The sequence below is a fragment of the Podarcis pityusensis genome, assembly GCF_964106645.2.
Source record: "Podarcis pityusensis genome assembly, chromosome: 3".
NCBI classification, from domain to species: Eukaryota; Metazoa; Chordata; class Lepidosauria; order Squamata; family Lacertidae; genus Podarcis; species Podarcis pityusensis.
Window position 1 is genome coordinate 88,927,935 of NC_138026.1, and position 21,532 is coordinate 88,949,466.

At 43.1% G+C, this 21,532-nt stretch overlaps 1 protein-coding gene across 5 annotated transcripts in view; it reads left to right on the forward strand.

Moving 5' to 3' along the window:
* PLB1 (phospholipase B1) overlaps window positions 1-21,532 on the forward strand; it is a 119,875-nt gene that overhangs the window by 18,651 nt on the left and 79,692 nt on the right. For all 5 annotated transcript variants that reach the window (XM_081000093.1, XM_081000094.1, XM_081000095.1 and 2 more), the window contains 11 exons: window positions 1,493-1,530; window positions 2,327-2,370; window positions 2,628-2,709; window positions 3,412-3,463; window positions 5,165-5,239; window positions 7,856-7,918; window positions 9,142-9,224; window positions 10,628-10,706; window positions 11,850-11,954; window positions 13,728-13,814; window positions 20,295-20,363. In XM_081000093.1, the coding sequence (XP_080856219.1) occupies window positions 1,493-1,530; window positions 2,327-2,370; window positions 2,628-2,709; window positions 3,412-3,463; window positions 5,165-5,239; window positions 7,856-7,918; window positions 9,142-9,224; window positions 10,628-10,706; window positions 11,850-11,954; window positions 13,728-13,814; window positions 20,295-20,363 (777 nt within the window). The remainder of the gene's footprint in view (window positions 1-1,492; window positions 1,531-2,326; window positions 2,371-2,627; window positions 2,710-3,411; window positions 3,464-5,164; window positions 5,240-7,855; window positions 7,919-9,141; window positions 9,225-10,627; window positions 10,707-11,849; window positions 11,955-13,727; window positions 13,815-20,294; window positions 20,364-21,532) is intronic.

Genomic DNA, 21,532 nt, shown 5'->3' on the forward strand with positions numbered 1-21,532 from the left:
TCATAGAATCGTAGAGTGGAAGGGACCACAAGGGTCATTGAGTCCAAACCCCTTCAATGCAGGAATCTTTTGACCCTGAGATTAAGAGTCTCATGCTTACAATCTCCTGTAACATTCAGCTTCAGTAAATAGTTCAGGGTTGGATTAGCAGGGCGACCAGTTGTCCCTGCCTGCTAGTCAGCTAAATTGTCTCAGGAAGGCTCCCTGCATATTCTCTGGTTTGTTTTTTGAGATTGATGGCTGTAGTAGACTTATTCCACTTGCCATCTGTCACTGATTCTTAAAAGGGCACAATAATTCATGTTGACAGTTGATAGCAAAGATCATCCAAGCGTCACCTACTTAATTAAGGAGAGATACCAGCCAGTTAATCAATAGTGGTTGGCAGGGTGGCATGGGCATCAGGGTGGCATCACTCACCTGGCTTCCCAATGCCAGGGTTGCTAAGGAGAGTGGTGCAGCAGTAGGAAGGTCAGGTGCAGGTGATGTAATTCCACACACTGGATTTGGCATTGAATGTCTAAGTGCATATCAACATATTGTATGAACATGCCAACTTTCAAAGAAGGTTAGACAAATTGAACCTAAGCACTGTTGAGTTTTTACAGAATCCCTTTCCTGCATCAATGCTGTTTTCCCCACCCTCATTTTCCTCAGTCTGCTTCTCCACCTTCCTAAGATTCCTCTTACAGTGGTACCTTGGGTTACAAACGCTTCAGGTTACAAATGCTTCAGGTTACAGACTCCGCTAACCCGGAAGTAGTACTTTGGGTTAAGAAATTTACCTCAGGATGAGAACAGAAATCGCACGGCGGCAGCGGGAGGCCCCATTAGCTAAAGTGATACCTCAGGTTAAGAACGGCTTCAGGCTAAGAACAAACCTCCGGAACGAATTAAGTTCTTAACCAGAGGTACCACTGTATTCAATTGCCTACTCTCCACCATTCATTTGATCTCGTGCCCCTGAACACCCAGTCCCTTCGATTCACTAAACTCTGGGACCTTTGCCCATTTGTTAGCTTCCCAGTGTCTTCCCTCGCAGAAGGTAGCCTGCAAACATCTTGGTTCAATTAACATGCCAAGCCACTGCACCGACTTAGCCAAACAATGCCCAAAGCTCCATTTGTTGGAGCACAATCCAATATAGAGGACTGAATTATACACATGCTCACATTTGTCTGTTTTGTAATACTGAAGCTTCACCCTCACACACACACACTGAACAATAGGCCATAGCAAATTGTGCTAGATCTTAAAATTACTCAGCTTGGCAATGCTCTCTTTCCTTTTTTTAAAAAAGGCTTTTAGTTTTATAGGCAATCTCACAGGTCCACCCCCCCCTTCCCACCACTATAGACAAAGTAAGAAAGGTTTACAGGAAAAGATGCAAAGTTCTGTTTTGGTCATTCACAGTGTATCCTTCAGACACTGACTAGACAAGGTGTGTTTGTTTTTAGTCCTGATGCATTTATCATTGTATATTTATTTACAGGTGGGGGACACCAAGCTGGAGCAGCCAGACCTCCAAAGGTACAACTTTTCATCATGTCCATAAAACATGTTTATTACTAACTACAGATGTGTTTCACAGTTGCCATGTGTGCCAGTTACTTTAGGTAAAGTAAAGGGACCCCTACCATTAGGTCCAGTCATGACCGACTCTGGGGTTGCGGCGCTCATCTCACTTTATTGGCCGAGGGAGCTGGTGTGCAGCTTCTGGGTCATGTGGCCAGCATGACTAAGCTGCTTCTGGCGAAACCAGAGCAGCGCGCGGAAACACTGTTTACCTTCCCGCCAGATCAGTACCTATTTATCTACTTGCACTTTGACGTGCTAGGTTGGCAGGAGCTGGGACTGAGCAACGGGAGCTCACCCCGTCACGGGGATTTGAACCACCGACCTTCTGATCGGCAAGTCCTAGGCTCTGTGGTTTAACCCATAGCGCCACCCGTGTCCCGCCAGTTACTTTACCAGCTGTGAAGAAAGCCTGACGGTGACAGGCTGGAGTCAGTGCAGAGGGAAACCCTAAAGATGTGGTTTTAGTAGCCAAGAGAAAGGTGTCTTGCCGTTAGACCAAAGAGGAATTCCTCCTACTTTACAATGAAGTCATGATCCAGAGACACTGGTGGGTCAGATCCAAGAGTTAAAACAACAATAACAACAACAACAAATAGCGAGTCACCTTTACAGTCCAGAAGGCATGCCACACAAGGCAAAAGGGATGGGGGGAGAGAAGAGGGGGGGAAAGCAAATTCAAATGAAAACACCTTGTGTTTCATGCCATGACTATTTCAGATACGAAAACATGAATTGTTTTTGTTTATAGCACAGACAGGGATCTTATCACGGCAAGCATGAAAACGCTAACAGGTATGACTTATAGTTTAAACTTTCCCTGTTCTATTGACTGTTTGACTTTACAGATGAGATCTCTCTTTAATTTAATCTATTGCCCAACACTTTATCAATAAAAATACGTATTATTTCTTGGCAACCAAAGGCCCCTATTCCCTGCTTTCTACCAACCCAAACAAATAAACAGGTTGATGGTTGCCCATTGTCATCTCATGTTCCTACAAGCAAATCCAAAGCCCACAAATTTACTGAACTGGGTGTATGTCTTGCAGCTCTTATTAGCAGGTTTAATCCGTCTGTGCAGTATTACTCTTCCCTTCGAAACAGCAGCTCAGTGCCACGAAGTGGGACCCTGTAAGTTCTATTTTTATTTGCTACTTCATATTGAACTGGAAGGCTTATTTGGGTGATAAAAGACACAGCAAATGAAAACTTTCTAGTTTCACACAACCAAGGAATGTATAAAAAAACACTCCACCTTTACTAGATCATTCCAGTGACCTAATTGTTTTATAGACCAAATACCTGGTCTGTTGCCTTCTCCTCAGTACATGCCAGGACCATATTCTCCATAGGAACTACATACAAAACAGTCCTCTAGCTTTCTGCACTAAACAAACTACTGCCATAGGTACCCACATTCTACCTGAAGAAAAGCAGAACTGCATTCTGTTCAAATTTAAAACGTATGATGGAGACATTGGCTTTCCTCGTAGCCTCTCAGGTGGGGAGGTGGGGCAGATTGTCATCCCAGTCACAGATGGGGAGGTTTTACTGTGCTGTGTTCCAATAAAATAAGATAAAAAACCCTCCCCTGATGCCTATAATTAACAAATGCTACTGTACACTTTGGCTGAAGTGTAACATTCAGTTTGGCCTGAGATTTTACTTTTAAAAGCATTACTGCCCCTAAGTACTTGCAGGATCGAGCCACATGACCTCATCAAAAATGATTAGGAAGGCGTTATAGATTTTTTATGCTGTTAGCATTTCATCTTTGTGCCTATAAAGAATAAAGGCTTGTTTGACGATTTCCCCTTTCCATTTGTGGTGCAGAGATCTCTTAGATCAAGCTAAAGGAATTGTGAAGAACATGAAAGGGAGCCAGGTATGTATACCAATGCCAGGGCCGTCTTACCCATAGGCGCTAGGGGTGCAGGGCACCCGGGCGCCGGGCTCTCAGGGGCACCAGGCCGAGAGTCCGGGGCTGAGAGTTGAGTCCCAGGAAGAGCCCACCTGTTGGTCAGAGCACAGGGACGGGCTCTTCTGCTGCGGGCAGCTCTGCGCCATGAGTTCAGGGGCAATGGAGCCAGCGACTGGACAACCGGGGGAGGGGGTGCCGGGTGGATCTTTGCACCCTGGCGCCACATATGCTTAAGATAGCCCTAACCAACGCTATAGACCAGTGAGCAGTTGTGGCCCACAAAGGTTTATTTATGTTTGCGATTGCCTCTCGAATTGGTTTCGCTGTTGCTGATGCAAGGTTGTTGTTTTTTTGCAGCAAAGTCCAAATGGTGCTGCTCCCCCACAAGGGCTAATACTTTATAAAAGCCTCCCTGAAGCATTCAGACACCAGTAATTTATCACATCTACCTCCCCGCCTTCAAAATGAAAATGATACCACCTGAAGAAAGGTGGTTTGCAGGGCAGATGTCGCTGGGTGTTCTTAGTTGGAAAAACAGCACACACCAAATCTGGGAAACAGGGGTGGGCAGGTTTCATACCTGTGGGGTCTGCTTTGGGGTTTTTTTTTAACTAGAAACCTGGGAACCAGTAAGTGGCATTAAATGCAAAACAGTGGCTGGTGGCGCCTGCTCTCAGCAGCCAGAAACACCATAACCAGACACTGGAGAGACCTGTCAGGAGTAAGCATGGACCAATGGTACCAAATAGTATGGGAAACAGCCCTACTAGAAAAATTAACTAATAAACTGAAACTGACACGGCGACAAACAGAAGAAGACGCCTTCACCCCGGTATGGCTCCCCTTTATCACATACACAGCCCAACAGGACAATGACAATAATCCACCAACAGCATACAAATCAGTATGGCTAACCTGATCCAAAACACACACCCACCTCACTCACACACGAAAACAAAGATCACCACAGCCAATCACAAGCAAACAATCACACCCTAGGCCAACCCCAACCTCTCTCACCACCAAAGGAACACAAGTGAACAACACAAGCAACGCTGACACCAAACTCTACATACATTAAACATAATAGAAGCACCGCCACCCGACCCCACCCCCATCCATCTTCCCTCTCTCCACCCCCCTTTCTTTTTTCTTTCTTTTTTCTTCTCCCCCTAATGCCTCAACAAATGAAACAGATTTGTAAAAATGTTACATGAAAAAAACAAAACCGAGGCACTACACTTCTGTAAAACAAGAAAATCCTTAATAAAATATTTAAAAAAAACAAAAACAGTGGCTGGTGGGGGTCAAGCAAGATGCAAAATGGTGGCTCAGTGGGCAGAGTCTATTGCCAGCTGCATTTGGATTTACATAATATATGTTCAAATCTATTAGTAGTAGTAGTACTAGCATTTACCTATCCTTCACCCTACGTTAAAACCCAATATTAAAAATAGTTTAAAACAACTTAGAATAAAAAGAATAAGGTGAGTCCTAAAAAGAGACATGGATACCACATTATTTGTGTCAGAGCTGAAGTGAATAAGCTTCCTATTGTACTAGTCCTCGTTTTGCTGGAATTCTCCACTCATACGCACCTTGATTCCTATTCCCTTATTAATCTGCAGTGTGACAGTTGTTTTTCCTTGTGCTCTTACCCTGCAGCAGACAGATTACCAACATGACTGGAAGCTCATCACAATTTTCCATCCATGTCCTTTACAAGCGTCCATCTCTCAGGTAAGAGTCCCATGTCTTGGCTTGGCAAATGGACCAAGGAATTAGGTTCAATAATATGGTTTAAAATGTTGATGTTATCATGGATAACAGCTCCACAGCAGATCATAAAAAATGTGAGTCTTTAAGGTGCTACAATATATTTATTTTTCTTCCAGCTTTGTCTAGAATATACAAGACTCTTTCTTTTTAAATCTAGTCCTCTTTCCCTATTTTTTACCTTGTTTCTGATACCTCTGTATTCTCTCTTTTGCCTGCCCCACTGAGCCATTCAAGCATTCAGGAGGATTCCCCCCCCCCCCCGCTCTTAATATTTGAACATTTCTGCTTTTCTGCATACTGTTAATCAACTTCACGAATACCCCCATTTGGACATTATTCAAATCAATTGAAGGTGTGCATTATTTTAATTTCTGGTTTGCTTTTTCCTCCCTGACAATGCTACACATTTATCCTTGGTCCATACAACTCATTCCAAAGAACAAAGTACAATTTTCATTTTTGGTCTTTTACCTTTGTGTGCATATTGCACCAAACAGCCTGTGTTATATGGCAGGCTCTGCAACATTCCCTCCTCAGGGCTTTAATCAACTCTCTGCAAATTACTTTGTTTGAAGTCTGCAGAGGTGATAACTGTATATGAATATTTGAAAGGCAATAGTTGCTCCCCGCTCCCCTCTCTCATTCTCTAAAATTCATAAGAATGCAATCCTCAAACTATTAGCTAAGGGCTACTCATCCAGTGATTAATCAAAGTAAAAAATTCTTTCCTGTAGCACCTTAAAGACCAACTAAGTTAGTTCTTGGTATAAGCTTTCGTGTGCATGCACACTTCTTCAGATACACTGAAACAGAAGTTACCAGATCCTTCTATATATTGAGAAGGTGGGGAGGGGTATTACTTAGAAGGGTGGTGGGAATCGGAGATTGGCAGATAGCTGAGATGAGCCTGTTGACGACTCTTAACGACTGTAATAGGTCTTACAGGAAAAGGCAAGGGGTGAGAAGGTGAGAAATGGCTTAGTCATGTATAATGAGATAAGAATCCGATGTCTCTGTTCAGACCAGGTTTCTCTATTGTTTTAAGTTTGGTAATGAGTTGTAATTCAGCAGCTTCTCTTTCCAGTCTATTTCTGAAATTCCTTTGTAGTAAAACAGCTACTTTGAGATCTTGTATAGAATGCCCTGGGAGATTGAAGTGTTCTCCTACTGGTTTCTCTGTTTTGTGATTCTTGATGTCAGATTTATGTCCGTTTATTCTTTGGCGTAAGGTTTGGCCTGTTTGTCCAATATAGAGAGCTGAAGGACACTGTTGGCATTTGATGGCATACACAATGTTAGACGATGAGCAATTAAATAGTCCCGAGATGGTATGTGTGATGTTGTTGGGGCCAGTAATGGTGTTGTCCGGGTGTATGTGGCAGCAAAGTTGGCATCTGGGTTTATTGCAGGCTCTGGTGCCAGTGTCCGTGTTAAGTCTGGTTGTAGTATTATTGTGGGTTAGGAGTTGTTTAAGATTGGGTGGCTGTCTGTAGGCAATGAAAGGTCTTCCTCCCAGAGCTTGAGAAAGAGAACTGTCATTGTCCAGGAGAGGTTGTAGATCTCTGATGATGCGTTGAACTGTTTTAACTTGGGAGCTGTATGTGATGACTAGTGGAGTTCTGTTATTTTCTTTTTTGGGTCTGTCTTGCAGCAAGTTCTCTCTGGGTACCAGTCTGGCTCTGTTGATCTGTTGTCTAACTTCATCTGCTGGGTATTTTAGTTCTGAGAAGGTTTGCTGTAGATCTCTTAGGTGAGAGTCTCTGTCTGTAGAATTGGAACAGATGCGTCTGTAACGTAGTGCCTGGCTATATACAATGGACTGTTTGGTATGTTTGGGATGGTAGCTAGAGGCATGTAGATATGTTTGTCGGTCAGTTGGTTTACGGTATAAGGTGGTGTCTATGCGTCCATCCTGTATTTTTATAGTAGTGTCCAAAAAATGTATTTCTTGCATAGATTGATTCATTGTAAGGTTGATTGTGGGGTGAAAATCATTGAATTTCTGGTGAAAGGTGTCCAGGGTCTGTTGACCATGTGTCCAGATGATAAAAATATCGTCAATGTATCGTAGGTACAAGAGAGGTTTGAGTGGGTAGGAGTTTAGGAAACGTTATTCTAAATCTGCCATGAAGATGTTGGCATACTGTGGGGCCATGCGGGTGCCCATTGCTGTGATTAATCAGTCTTGGGAAAAACCTTGTTCAAATTGGATTGTCTGCTCACCTCTTGATTGCTTCCTCTCAAAGTGCTGGAAGAATATAGATCAATATATTGCCCCTGGGATCTTCCATTTGGTGCCATTCTAGGGACTTATTTATGATACGTAAAAACATTAGATTCTCATTGCAGAGTTGATGGGCATATTTCAGTTCTATGTAAGGTCAGAGGCCTTTCATTTTTGAAAGTTGTGATTCTACCTCTTGCACCAATTGTTTAGTCTGTAGTTTCCCAACCTTGATTCATTCACATGTTGGTGAATGCTGGGGGACAGCTATTTTGTCAGCCTTTTGTCTGGCAAAAAAATGAATCATCACCTCCTCATCCACTCTCTAACATAAATCCTTTCACTTTCAACAGACAACTTCCCACCTTGACAGCATAAAACAACTTGAAGAAGTCTTGGATTTTTTATATGAAGAAGTAAGAGCTATTCCATAGATTTCAACACCTTTCCTCTCCCCCTTCTTTTTTTTTTTTTTTTTTTTGGTAGAGATTTTATTTCATTTTATAATGTCTATAAATCAGAGAGAACCATTATAACTGATGAAATTTAGAAGAGGAAAACAAACTACAAAATAGGCATGTAGAATGAGTGAGTATGGCTGCACATGATTTAAAATAACAAGAACCACATAAAACCCCTTCCAATACCTGATTCAGATCGTAGAATCATAGAATGGCAGAGTTGGACTAGATGGGTCATCTAGTCCAACTCCCTAAACTGCAAAAATCTCAGCTCAATGTATTAGTTTGTTTATGTAAGGCATTTATATATTGCTCTTTATAATATCCATCTCCTATTTTAGTTTGCATTGCAGTATAAAACAACTCCCATAATACACACACACAGAAACACACACACATACAGAGTGGTACCTCGGTTTTTGAAAGTCTCCATTGACGAACATTTCGGTTTACGATTGCCGTAAACCTGGAAGTAAATGCTTCAGTTTTCAAACACGCCTCGGAAGTCAAACATGCCATGCGGCTTCTGCTTGAGTGCAAGATCCTGAGGCCTAGCTGTTGGCTGTTGAGTTTTCGGTTTTTGAACATTTCAGAACTCTGAACAGTCTTCCGGAACAGATTATGTTCAAAAACCGAGGTGCCACTGTGTGTATGTGTGTGTGTCCAAATCAAATTCAAATCAATAAGCAAATAAAACAGCAGACTGGTGATGTTGGAGAATACCAGTGGAAATGGGAGTAGAAACTGCCAATGTTCATTTATTTGTCCCTTGTCCAGGAGAGAAATCAATTGAGGGCCAATCCATATCTTGGCTTTATGTGGACTGTGAACCCTTTGTGTGTTGTGCAATCCCCCCTCAGCCATGATGCATGATACAGCTACTGGCGTCCTGTACTTTCTGCTCTCCAAATCTGAAGATTCCTATTTGCATTTCCAAATAATAGGGAGTCTCCAGATTTAGAGGGGAGAAAGTGTGGGGCAGCAGTAGTTGAGGGAGAACACTGCATGGAGAAAGGGGAATTAAGAGAGGCACAAGGGAGTCACAGTCTACACTGAGATGAGGTATGGATGGACCCTGATGAATACAAGTGGTGCAGCCATTTAAGAGAAAATATTCTGGTGAAAGTGAACAGCCCACAACTGCTAGCTTTTCCTAATCATTTTTTTTATCACTATAGATGCCCAAAGTTTTTGTAAACCTGGTGGATTCTCCTCTGCTCACAGTCTCACCTCTTCCACACAATGATCAGAATTATGTCAGGTAAATCCCATTTTATTGCAGCTGTTGATGAGCCAAGAGCTCTCATTGTGTTCCTTGGTGAGGAGTGTTCATTTTTCTCCAGAGGCGTTTTGTGACAGGGATATAAAAAGATTGCTGTACCGCATACCAAATCAATAGTCATCCTGATTGCGCTTCTGAAAGGGTTCACCTTGGTGTGCCAAATATCCGTCACCTCAATTAATCACAACTTCCAAAGCAGGCTGCTTTCTCTATGTTGGAAATTAGGACCAACTGTGGGAAACCTTCCCCTTTGACCCTACTCAGGCCATTTTGCCAAACTTTAAAGTCGTTTGGTGAATCAGCTTTCTTCCACTACCCACATTTTACGTCACCATCAAATAACAGATTCTAGTTATTTATTTGGATATACCTGTGATGGTCTGTCTTCCTTTTGGAGTGCTGGAAGTTATTTCTGCAGACCTCTGAGAACTTTTCACCATAGTTAGGGGAAAACACACCACATTATGTCTGATTTGGAAATGTTTTGATATGGGTGACTGAAAATTGTTTTTTGTATGTCGAATTCTAAGCTAGAGAAGGAGGGAGTGGGACTCCATGGAATTGCAATGAGGGCTTATAGGTCATGTAGTCTGTCCTCCTGCTCAATCAATACAAGAACCACAGAGCTAGAGCCATCCCAAAGAGAATTTTTGAGAGGACCTCAGCAGCTATGACAGAGTTGCAGTTAAGGAGATGCTGGTCATGTTCTTTCCAGCACAATGCAATAGCTTCTTCATCTTTTATAAGTGTGGTACTGTCTGTTGAGCATATGGGGCATATGCCATGATTTATTGTGCTCAGGATGCTAGCAAGGAAGTTATACCCAGTTCCACATTCAATAGAGTTTGTGCCTGCAAAAGTTTTGAGGGGATGCTTCATTTCCAATCAATGTGTATCATTGCTGATATCGTGTAACTTTTTATACCATAAATGCTTCGATTTGATTTTGTCCTATATTCACTCTGATCTTATATTCTTCTTATTTTAATTCAAACAGCAGAAAGGCCTTTTCTTCTACTGTGCAATAAAAAGTAAATAGCGTTATGGTTTATCCCCCGTCTCCCCATTTTTGTTGCCCTATAGCCCCTCTGGACATTAATCATGTGGTAGCATTGAGGAAGCATCACACAGCAAATTCTAGCAGAATAAACCCACCATGCAGGCACTGTTATTGTGTCATCAACATGTTGCTGAACACCCTCACAGTAAGACACCAGTCTGGAGAAGCCCTATGAAACATATACGTTTCTAAAATGCATATGAATCACAGCACAAATCTCTCCTCTCTATGTTTCAAAAGATTGCATGTTTATGAAAAGCGACAGCAATTTTTATTTCATTTATTTATGTTTTGGCTTGGCTTGACTTTTGCCAACTTCCAGGGATATTCTCCTCAAGCCATGCCTTTGTCCCAACGATTGTTCCAGTCTCGAGGTGGCTGTGTGGAGATGGTCCTATCAGGTGAGCACTGTGCAAGGGAGAACTCACATTCATCTGTGTATATCTGTCCAAAAATTAATTTGACATGACATCTAAATAGATTTAGAATCTTGGATCCCTTTAACATTAATCTTTTTAGGATCACGTATGCATCCCTTTCATGTTTGTATTGCATTCTTCCTCCAAGGAAGTTATGGTGGCAGGGAATTGATGAATAAATTTGGTTTCCCCTCTTCAAGCAACGGAGTTGGCCCAGGATCAACTCTGTCCAGCTCAGGAATCTCAGTGCAGATGCCAGTGTGTCTACAGCTCTTGCGCATTATGGGCCTCCAAACACAAATAATATACAACCCTTCCTCTTTGTTTTCAACATAAATCTATCAGTTATGCAAACTGAGTAAAGCTGTCTAGTTTGCATAATGCATTTGCATAAGGTATGTTGCCTTCATTATTTCATAAGAATTTTGTGTCAGCAACCGGGGGGAGGGGGGGAATATATTTAGGAAGCTGCCTTATACAGAGTGTAACTGTTCGTCCGTCTAGTTCAACATTGCCTATGCTGACCGGGAGAAAAGGTTCTTTCCCAGCACTGGAGGTGCCAGTGATGGAGCAAGCTTTCAAAAATGCCCTGCATATCCTAGTGATACATGACAGCTGAAATCCCAAAATTTTCAAATGGTGTTACAACAACTGCAGAGGGGAGAATTGAGGAATTGTGCTATCCCAGCTGTAGCTAATGAAAGCTCTGTTTGCCAAGCTGGTTAATTATGTTGTCTCTACTGCAAAAGCATGTCGGAATATTTAGCAGGTGGCAAAAGCTGCCCATATCCTGTACTGTTAGCTAGCTGGGGTGTTCCTGTTTCTGAGCTTTATGCAGGGCCAACCACGTGATCTAATTACTAGGTTTCTGCTCTTTCTAAGAAAACGGCCTTATGCAATTCACCTCGTAGTCGCTGGGTCGTTTCCTAATGGTTGCATAAGATGCTTTTTCATGGAATTACTTTTGTGTTTTGACTGTATAATTTGATTATTCTGGCTTATTAGCTAGTAGAGATGGCTCTGAAACTCATTTAAGCCATGGGCAAATCTGTGCATTGTGCTATGTTCTCTGTGGTTCGGGGACAGAGTTCATCCTGTTAACTGTTTGCTTATCCTTATATGCAGAACTCTTTGGAAAATCTGCTGGCATCAAGGAAGTATGGCCAGAAGGATGATTTTGCTGTGGTTCTCCAGACTTCTCTGCAAGAAGCAAATATGCCTCTTGCAAAAGTGAGTGTGAGCTATGGTTGAGGTGTTCCTTCTGGGTAATACCTGCTGGTCCTAGAAAAATAACTGTACCTTGAAGAGAGTAATCAAACGATATGATTTTTGGCCTGCAAGGGAAATCAGTTTTCCATATGTCAGGGAAGACAATCCATGCAATCTAGATGATTTTTTTTTTCTTCATATGAAAATAAGGGAACATGAAAAACAGCAAACTATTTTCCCCTTTTGAAATATATATAAAAAAATTAAAAAATTGTCCAGTAGCACCTTAGAGACCAACTAAGTTTGTTCTTGGTATGAGTTTTCATGTGTATACACATTTCTCCAGATACCTGAAGAAGCGTGCATGCATGGTATCTGAAGAAGTGTGCATGCACACAAAAGCTTATACCAAGAACAAACTTAGTTGGTCTCTAAGGTGCTACTGGACAATTTTTAAATGTTTATTTATATTTCTACTGCGTCAGACCAACACGGCTACCTACCTGAATCTATTTCCCCCTTTTGTTACCTTGACATTCTTTGAACACAAGAAGTTATTTTGTATTGTATCAGATAATTGGTCCGTCTAGCTCGCTATCATCCACATTGACTGTCAGTGGCTTGCTAGGATTTCAGCCATGGGTCTTTCCCTATCTAGAGATGCCAGGGATTAAACTTGGGACTTTCTGCATGCAAAACACACCCTCTACTATTAAACTACAGGCCTTCTTTTTGTGAGAGCTTATAAAGTATTGAAAACAAGACTGCTAACTCCCAGCTGCCATGTTGTCAAATATTTGCTGGGTTGCGAGTGAATGATCATGACATGTGACTATTGGCCATGATGACAAAGGCTGATGGGAGATGGAGTCCAACAACATAGACCAGTTGCCATTCTCGGTGGCATTTGCAGACCAGCACAGGTCCGGGAAGGCCAGGGTGGGTAGGCAAAACCCTCCTGTGCGAACAGCTGACCGCTTCATCAGCTTCAGCTGGTCACGATGGGGTTGGGAAGGGGCAGGAAATTTGAAATTCAGTTGTGACCAACCTGTGATTGGACCTGGGCACACCTGGCTTCAGTCAGATCTGTGGCCAATCCCTTTAAATCAACTACACTCAGAGGCAGCAGGGCAGTCAGTCTTCAGACATCCCACCCACCCTTCCCGTACATTTGGCTCTGCCTGATGGCAAGTGTGCAGCACGTGTGCTATGGAACTAATTGGTCGCCATATTTGGGACCAGGGAGGAATGTGCCTGCAGACCAGTTGGGCCAATCTGAGGTTGTTGCCCACCTCATAGCAACTGTCACAACTTGCTGGTGAAAGAAGGCATAGGGTTGAATCGTTAGTCTAAACAAGGGGGTGGGGTGGGAACGAGCCCTACCCCCCTTTCAGGATCAAGTATCAGGGTACCCCGGTAAAGGGGCCCAGGGGGAAGGATTCTGTCTAAATGCCCTGATGGGGGCTAACGGCCCATAGAACTTCCCAAATGGCGTCCTGGAGAGATCACTCCATTTGTTGTGTGTCATGGTGGGATCCTTAACCCAGGATCGACTAGCAGTTGGGTTGGTTGATTCAGGATACGTACCCAATGCATAAGCCAAAACCTACTTACATCTGTAATCAATAAAGTTATGGCCCCAATTTGATCCCAAGATTCGTCATGTCATTTTTGTCTGCTTCCTGACCCCGGTAACCCCAGGTTCACTGCATATGGGCCCACAGCTAGAGGGAACGAGCAATGAATTCAAAACTGTTCTGTAATATTCTCACCAGAATTTTTTTTCTCTTCCAGGGTAGGCGAGATAATGACTATTCCACAAAAAAGACTTCTGTGAAAAACAAATTTGCTGTTCTCGGAGTTGGACTCTGGAACAATATGGTAAGAGGTACTAGAGACATTGGGATTGCTCAATAGGTTGCAGAGCATGGCTGCATGACCACACTGGCCCATGGGGGGGGGGGTCTACCATTGGAGAGGGTATTATCACTTCAACAGTACCATGAAGGAATCAGGGCAACAATGAGAGGATGAAATTAGCTGGCAACTGCTTCTTTCACTGAGAAGAGCAAAGCTGAAATACCCAATGCCAAATAATACTTTCCTTTCCAGTTGCAAGTTTTGAGTTTAGCACCCTCCTTTTCCAGGATATTCCATTCCTCTACATCCCCACCAACACGCACACTAATTTCCCACCTCAGCCGACAGTTAGCATTCTGTGGACACTGAATAGGCTCAGTCTTTACTGGGCTGGTTTTGGCCCCTCCCTTCTTAAGGTATTTTGTTGCTGTTTTGCTTATCCCCGCCTCACGGTCCTCCTGTAAAACTCTAGGCCAGGCATGCTATCCAAGGCATGGACTCCTCAGAGGGCAGTAAAGAACTTTGTCTGCTCTGTGATCAGATTGACTATTTGTCTTTCTCTCATGGCTGCATCTTGCTTTTCCTGAGAAGAGGCACAAGGTAGATCACATGGGTGTGTATCCCATTTCTTATCTTCATGGTGATGATCCTCTGAGATAGCGGTTAGGCAAAGGTAACTCAGAGAGATTCATGACAAAGCAGGAATTTGAACCCAGGTTCTCCCAGCCCTTAGTCTGATGTTCAATCTGCAACATCACCATTAACAGCCATTCATTTATTTCTGCCCATTTCTGAGGTTCAGGCAAGGGTGCCATAGCTTATGCTCTTCCTCCATGGTTGGGGGGCATCAAAGCTTCTGAATACCAGTTGCTGGAGACTGCAGGAGAGGAGAGTGCTCTCGCACTCAGGTCCTGCACAGGTCACCAAAGGAGAGGATACCCTATCCCCCCCCCCAAAAAAAAAGCCCGATGAAAAATGAGTATGCTCAATGGCAATGAGATACTGACTGACTGTTGGGGGAGGGGGCGGAATGGAAAACTGGTTAGGAGGGAAGAATGGAATAGAGCAAGGTTTCCCAGACTTGGATCTCCAACTGTTTTTGGACTACAACTCCAATCATCCCTGACTACTGGTCCTGCTAGCTATGGAGTGTCCTGGAGGGTAGCAGAAGCACTCTGCTCCGGTCCTAAAGGGTCTTCATTGGCTCCCAGTACGTTTCTGAGCACAGTTCAAAGTGTTGATGCTGACCTTTAAAGCCCCAAACGGCCTCGGTCTAGTATACCTGAAGAAGTATCTCCACCCCCATCATTCTGCCCGGATACTGAAATACGGCACTGAGGGCCTTCTGGTGGTTCCCTCACTGTGAGGTTACAGAGAACCAGGCAGAGGGCCTTCTTGGGAGTGGCGACTTCCCTGTGGAACACCCTCCCATCAGGTGTCAAAGGAATAAACAACTATCTGACGTTTAGAAGACATCTGAAGGCAGCCCTGTATAGGGAAGTTTTTAATGTTTGGTGTTTTATTGTGTTTTTAATACTTTGTTGGGAGCTGCCCAGTGTGGCTGGGACAGCATATAAATAATGTTGTTGCTGTTGTTGCTGCTGCTCTTGTTGTTGGTGATGGTGTTGCTACTACGGGTCCCACTTGTAGACTATAACATCCAAAGTACTGCGGGAACATTCTCACCTTCTTCCTGTTCCCATTGTTCAAGACCGCGTCCTGCACAGAATAACAGACGGGAAAAAATGAATTGGAGGGTGTGTGTGTTGATGTGTAGGTGTGTTGGAGCCTTGCTAAATTGGAAGGACCCCTGGTGCAGTGGAAAGTGGTGTTTGCCCTGTTATGAAACAACTGAAAGCATTGGATGTACATGGGCATCTATCCTGGAAAGAGGAAGCAAAACTATGTGATACAGCCATTAGCGGCAGCTACAGCTAAAGCCCCAGGATGATCACCAACTCCTATTTGCATACAGTTCACTCTAATGCCATGGGCATTTTGCCCGGTTGGCCAAGAGATAAAGACTGGAATCAAGGTTGCAACCTTAGATGAAAAGAACTGCTTGCAGTTATCTTGATCTTCCTCTCATTTATAAACACCTGCAAGGATAACGTCAAAGTTCTTGTCTCAGCCCTCCTTTTATTGCAGGTCGGATGCCCTGATAAGATACAAGAGTGGGTTCTCCTCCTAGGTTATTTGGTTTGCATTTGATTTCTTTAATCAGGAAGGGGGATTGTGAGCTGATCATGCCTGAATTCTAATTTAAAGTTAGTTATGCAGATTGGTAGACACGGCAAACAAGTGGCTGACTTTCTCTCTTGTGTTTTAGCCTTGAGATATCAGCCGCTGTTCAGCTGAGCAGAGAAACTTGGATTAACATTTTTTCCCCAAAAAATGCTGTGGGTGCCCCCTTTCCAATGGTGGAGGAAGGAGGGTGCGTGGTGTGTGGTCTGCCCCGGGTGTCATCACTGAGGGGTGTGTGTGACAAAATGAGGGTTTTTTAATGAAAAAAATTGCACTCATGAAACTTTTTAGGAGTGACGTGGTGGCTTAGGTGCCTGCAGGTTCTGTGCTGCCTGAAACGTCTGCCTACTGCCTCTCCCTCAGCCGCCCTACAGCTGAGGGGCAGAGAGGCTCCAAGTGTCAGAGAGGCTCGCCCCGCCCCCATGGGTGGAATGCCCTGCCCCCGTGGGCAGCTTACCCCATCCCCACAGACGGATCACCCCGCCCCCAGCTGCAGGAATCAGCTCCGCACCAGGCTCCGAAGTGGCTAGCTACACCACTGCCCCTTTCCCCTGTCTTTTTCTTAAAGAGCCTTGCAACTGGGTGCATGTGTACAGAAGACCATTTACCAAATGGTCACTTATCACCAGGGTTCATGTTACCACTTGGCAATCTCCAAGGAGGATGAATGCAGCCTTCTCCTTCCAAAGTCCTCCAAAATCCACTATTTGGCAGGTTGATGCTGTTGACTGACTTAAGAGGGGATGGTTACATGGAAAGGTAGCACTTTGTAACCAGCCCTCCCTTATAAGCTACCCTACTTTTATTATTTTGACGCCCTATGAGCAAATCTCTTTGTATGCTTTTTGAAAATTACACTAATATTAGTAGCACCCTAGCATGAAAACGTAAGGTTTCCTTTACCAGGGCTGAAGGCCACCTTTCATATTTGCATGTAACACCAAACCATATTATGGCTTTGTGTGAACAAGCAAGCAAGCTGGTTGCACGGTGGAGAAATCATAGCTGATTCATTCCTCCCCTACTCCTGCTGTTGTTGTGCTGCTGGGACCTAAGCCATGGTTTGGCTTAGCATTATGCCCAAGCCAGACTCATGGTTTGTCTCCGCCAAACAAACAATGAGTGGTAAGCCAAGAACAATGCTTGCTTACTCTGTGTGGTTTGTCTGGAGCAAGACAAGCCATGAGCCTGGGATGTAATGTCAAGCCAAACAGATTTTCTCAAACATGGTTGCTTGTTTAGGAGTTTCAGTCTTCTACAGCGTTTTAGTGCCCACACTTTTAAAGAAACAAAGAGCCACTTCGCAGCCAACATCTTGGCTCTCGTGCTTCCAGGAGAAGTTAACAGAGGTTTGCATTAAGTTATTTCCCCTGGGTAATTTCTTTATCACTAATCTCTGTTGGATGGTTGGCTGCAATCTGTGCAAGGTCAGATGACATGCAAGATACTGTCAGTATTTAAAAAGCACAGGGCGAGTTTATCTGATCGCCACCTCTGACAAGGAGACTCTATTGCTCCCATCAGAACAGCACAACAAAACCCACAAGCTAATGCAAAACTACCTCGGCCCATCAGAATGAGAACTAGTGTAACATAAAGGTCAAGAAACTTTAAATATGGTGACTTACAGTAATGAATGCTTTTCACGTTTGCACAACTGGTGTTTTACCTGTGTTTTAAAAAGGTCCATTTAATCAATGCTTTGCAAATTATCTGCACTGCTGATTCCCATCTTTGAAGTCTTGGTCTCTCTTGTCTTATTGGACTGGCAATGAGCCATACACTGATAACAGCACCACTCCTGGGGAAGCTGCCAGATCCTGGAGCAGCTTGGACTTGGGTGTCATTCTGCTAAGTCAGGGGTGGGAAATCTGTGACCCTCCAAATGTTGTTGCACTACAAATCCAGTCAACCTGGCTATCACGCAGTCAGCAGAGAGCAGATCTCTGCCTTTGACTTATTCAAACCCTGGCACATGGTTGTACAGAAATGTATTCAGCAGCTTATTTGCATACTGCAGTCATCACCGCCGGATGTTTAATGCAGACAGTCTGATTATTTCTTAAAATGTATCTTTCATTTTTATTTAGCGAAAGGGTTTCCCTTATAGGCAACCTTCTTTCATGTTAAAAGTAAAATGTCTCCAAAAATCCCTGTTCTATAAATCTTGGGAATATAACTCCAGAAGAAAATCAGAGAAACAGGAAAGTTATAGTGATTTGGGAAGATGAATTATATGCATAGTGATGCTATTCTGTATGAATTACTGTCTGAAACAGTAATTGGGAGAAAGCCTGCCTATATTCAAGGGCTATGCAGGTGGCTGGGACAGTGTAGTTGGCTTATTTTAGACTCTGGGCTTAATTGTTTTGTGGGGCCTTCCTCTCTAGACGGGAACACTTCATTAAGTTCCTATTGTAAGCCATTCATTGGTAGAGTTGTTGCAGAACTGAATCCTTGATCTGGACCTTCTGCAGAGTATAAATGAATTTGCTCTCCACCATAAGAATGAGTCTCAAAGCTTTGCTGCAGAACAGTTTTAAAATTGTTAAAATTAAATGTTACAAAATAAAATCAACTCATTGCTCTTGAACAGCAAACAGTGTGGTTCCAGTCTTCTTTTTAGTCCTTAATACAGTTCAGTAAACTTTCCTCTCTCTGGTCCCAGAAAGAGAGTTCATATACAAGCATATTGCTTGTTCAGGATTTGAGCTGCGCTTCTGCTGCTGATGGCTCCAGCACTAATATTCTGAGTTTTCAGGTTTCATCTTCCTGTTGTGAGAGATCTCTGCTTGGGTTCCTGGGATGAGTCATCAATTAGCCTTTAGCACTCCCCTTGCTGCATTTGCTATAGTTAAACCTTCTGCCTAATGCAAACCGCTGTGCATAGCATTTTAAATATGTAACATTTAATGCGTATTAAACAGCCCTTGCATCAGGAGCCTTCCTGCTCATTTTGCTCATTGGGCTCCTGTCCTATAGTCCTGCTAATATGGCATCAGGGAGGCACTATTCTCTAGAAGATCCTCAAAGTACCACTCTCCATTTCATTTAAGAACAACCAGTGCCCCACAACTCATATTTTCCCAGCCACAGCCCCTTCCCCTGGCTTCGTTCTCTTACAGGGCACATGGAAGGGCCTGTAATCAAGCAAAGCACTGGGCTGATAGCACCACCCTCCAGCAAACAACAATAGCAAGATGCATTTTTGCATGTGGGCAGCATTATAGTTTGAGCTGGCTGCGGCTGGCATGGAAGTGCTTAGTGATTGCTTTTCTCTTGGCCTAAGCAATTTAGATATCAGTCATCTCAGCAGGGTTTTGAGATGTTTTCTGTACCTGGCTGTAAAGACATTGTCTCTCTGGATGTGCCCCCATTTAATATAGTTAAGATTTCATCAATGCTACAAACATGCCCTGCCAGATGGTGCCCAGCACTACTCATGTCTCAAAGGGAGATGGAAAAAGCTTTAGTGACCCACAAGACATGATTCAGTTTTTTTGCAAGCCCCTTTTAGAAATTAGCCTATGATTTGTTTTAAAAGGAAAAAGATTTTCTCTGGTCTGGCTGAATCTTTGTTCCTTAATTATTTAAGTATCTTTTATTTAAGTATAGTACAATAGTTTTAATCTTAAACCTGTGGAAATGACTGCCAGTATTAACAGCTTGAGAATGCATTATTTTAATTGGTTAGCCATTCATTTTCAGTTTCATGAAATTTTCATTTGCCCATGAGGTCTTATTTCTCAATTTTCAGTTTTTCTTCATTATATCCCTGTTCTATTCTCAATCATTATTTTGTGTGCCAGCCAAGCATGCACTTTTCACTTTTTTAACCAATGGGTTCCCTAAATCTAAAACAGCTCCATGATGTTGGCTTCCTTGAATCAAAGACAAAAAGTTGAGAAAAGTTGGAAAGCAAAACTCTTAGGGCCACTTTGAATGGTCATCATTTGCTGGAAGTGATCTGTTCTTTGTCTGGTTTTGCCTTCTGACTGACATGCTCCTTTTCTAAATGCAAGGATGTGGCTGTTTTTTGTTTTTAATTTCTAGTGGAGGGGGGGCATTTTGTTGCCTGCATGAGCCGTCATCTACAGTCTCAAGGGCTTTAGTCAAGAAATAGGTTTACCTCTTCATCAGATGTAGTGGTAATTGCCTTGAATTAGAACTTGCAGGTCTAGCCTACAAGAGGCTAAAATGCACCCTTTGAACGGATCTGCTGCCTGAGTCTCACAGTGCTCACATCTTGTCTTCCAGCTGTTACCAGATGGACAGAAGCAGCCCTATTATCTTGCAGAGATGCTCGAGGTGCGATGTCCTTCTCAGGTAGGAGCAGTTTTCTTTTATACATGCATTTTTGCATTTTACCTGTCCCCCCACCCCCAAGGGACCTCTTTCTCTAAAGAAATGCAATCCCCTTCTCAAGTCTTCTCAACCATTTCTAAATATTGCAGAATCACAGACTTTCTACCTCCAAAATGCCCATTTGACCGACATATTTTAATATCACTGCAGTAGAGGCACAGCTAATAAACTGTGGCTGTTGGTCATGATGGCTGCATGATGACACTCCACTTTCAGAGGCAGTATAATACGGAATGCCAATCACTGGACAGGGCCATTCCCTTAATCCACTGGTTGCAGGTTGGTGGGTTCTTGAAGCAGTTGGTTGTCCACTGTGGGAGCAGGATAGACCTTTAATTGGCAGACCTTTGTGTCAGTTTGCATTTCTTAGTGCAGAATGTATTGATCTGATGTGTAGAGATCTTTCCTATTCTACTTAATTCAAGAGGGTTCTGGAAGCTTCTCTGTGTGAAAGAAACAAGCAGAAGGTTCATGATGTTTGGGTTATTCCTTCCGAGAAGTTGAGTACAGCTGGCTTAAACTGGTTCTCTTATCTCTTTCCGTCAAGGTCATGCTGGCTATAAAAATAGGCTAGAAGGAGCCTGGGTTTTGCTCTATCTTTTTATCTCTTTTCTTTCTGGTGTAGTGTTCTGTATACAGTGTTAAGGTTTAGACTTGCTGTAAGTATTGTAAGTTTAAGTGAAGTCTGCTGCAACTGGATTTCTTATGGACAGTGCCAATCCTGAATGTATTGGATTTGTGACCATTCTGCTCATTTGCCTTCAGTAGCAGCAAAGCTCTGCTGGATAAAATACAATTGCCTCTGGTCTATTTTTTGGGAATCCTGCAACTTGTTTTAAGATTTTACTCTGCTAACTGTATGTTGGAATCTGCTCTGGATCAATATTGAGTAGAATTTCATGACACTTTGATCTGATTCAGCAAAGTTCTTCTGATGTTTTTCTGAACCTGGCGAGAAGACTATACCACAATAAATGCTTTGAGGTTTGAAGTTCTGACCATTCTGTGTGTTGTGGAACGACTGAGGAGAGGGACAGGGAACTTAGTTCTGCAAGATGAGAGGATTGAACCTTGGACAAATGGTTAGCATTGCAAGGGCAGAAACTTTAAGTGCCTAGCTGGTGACGATT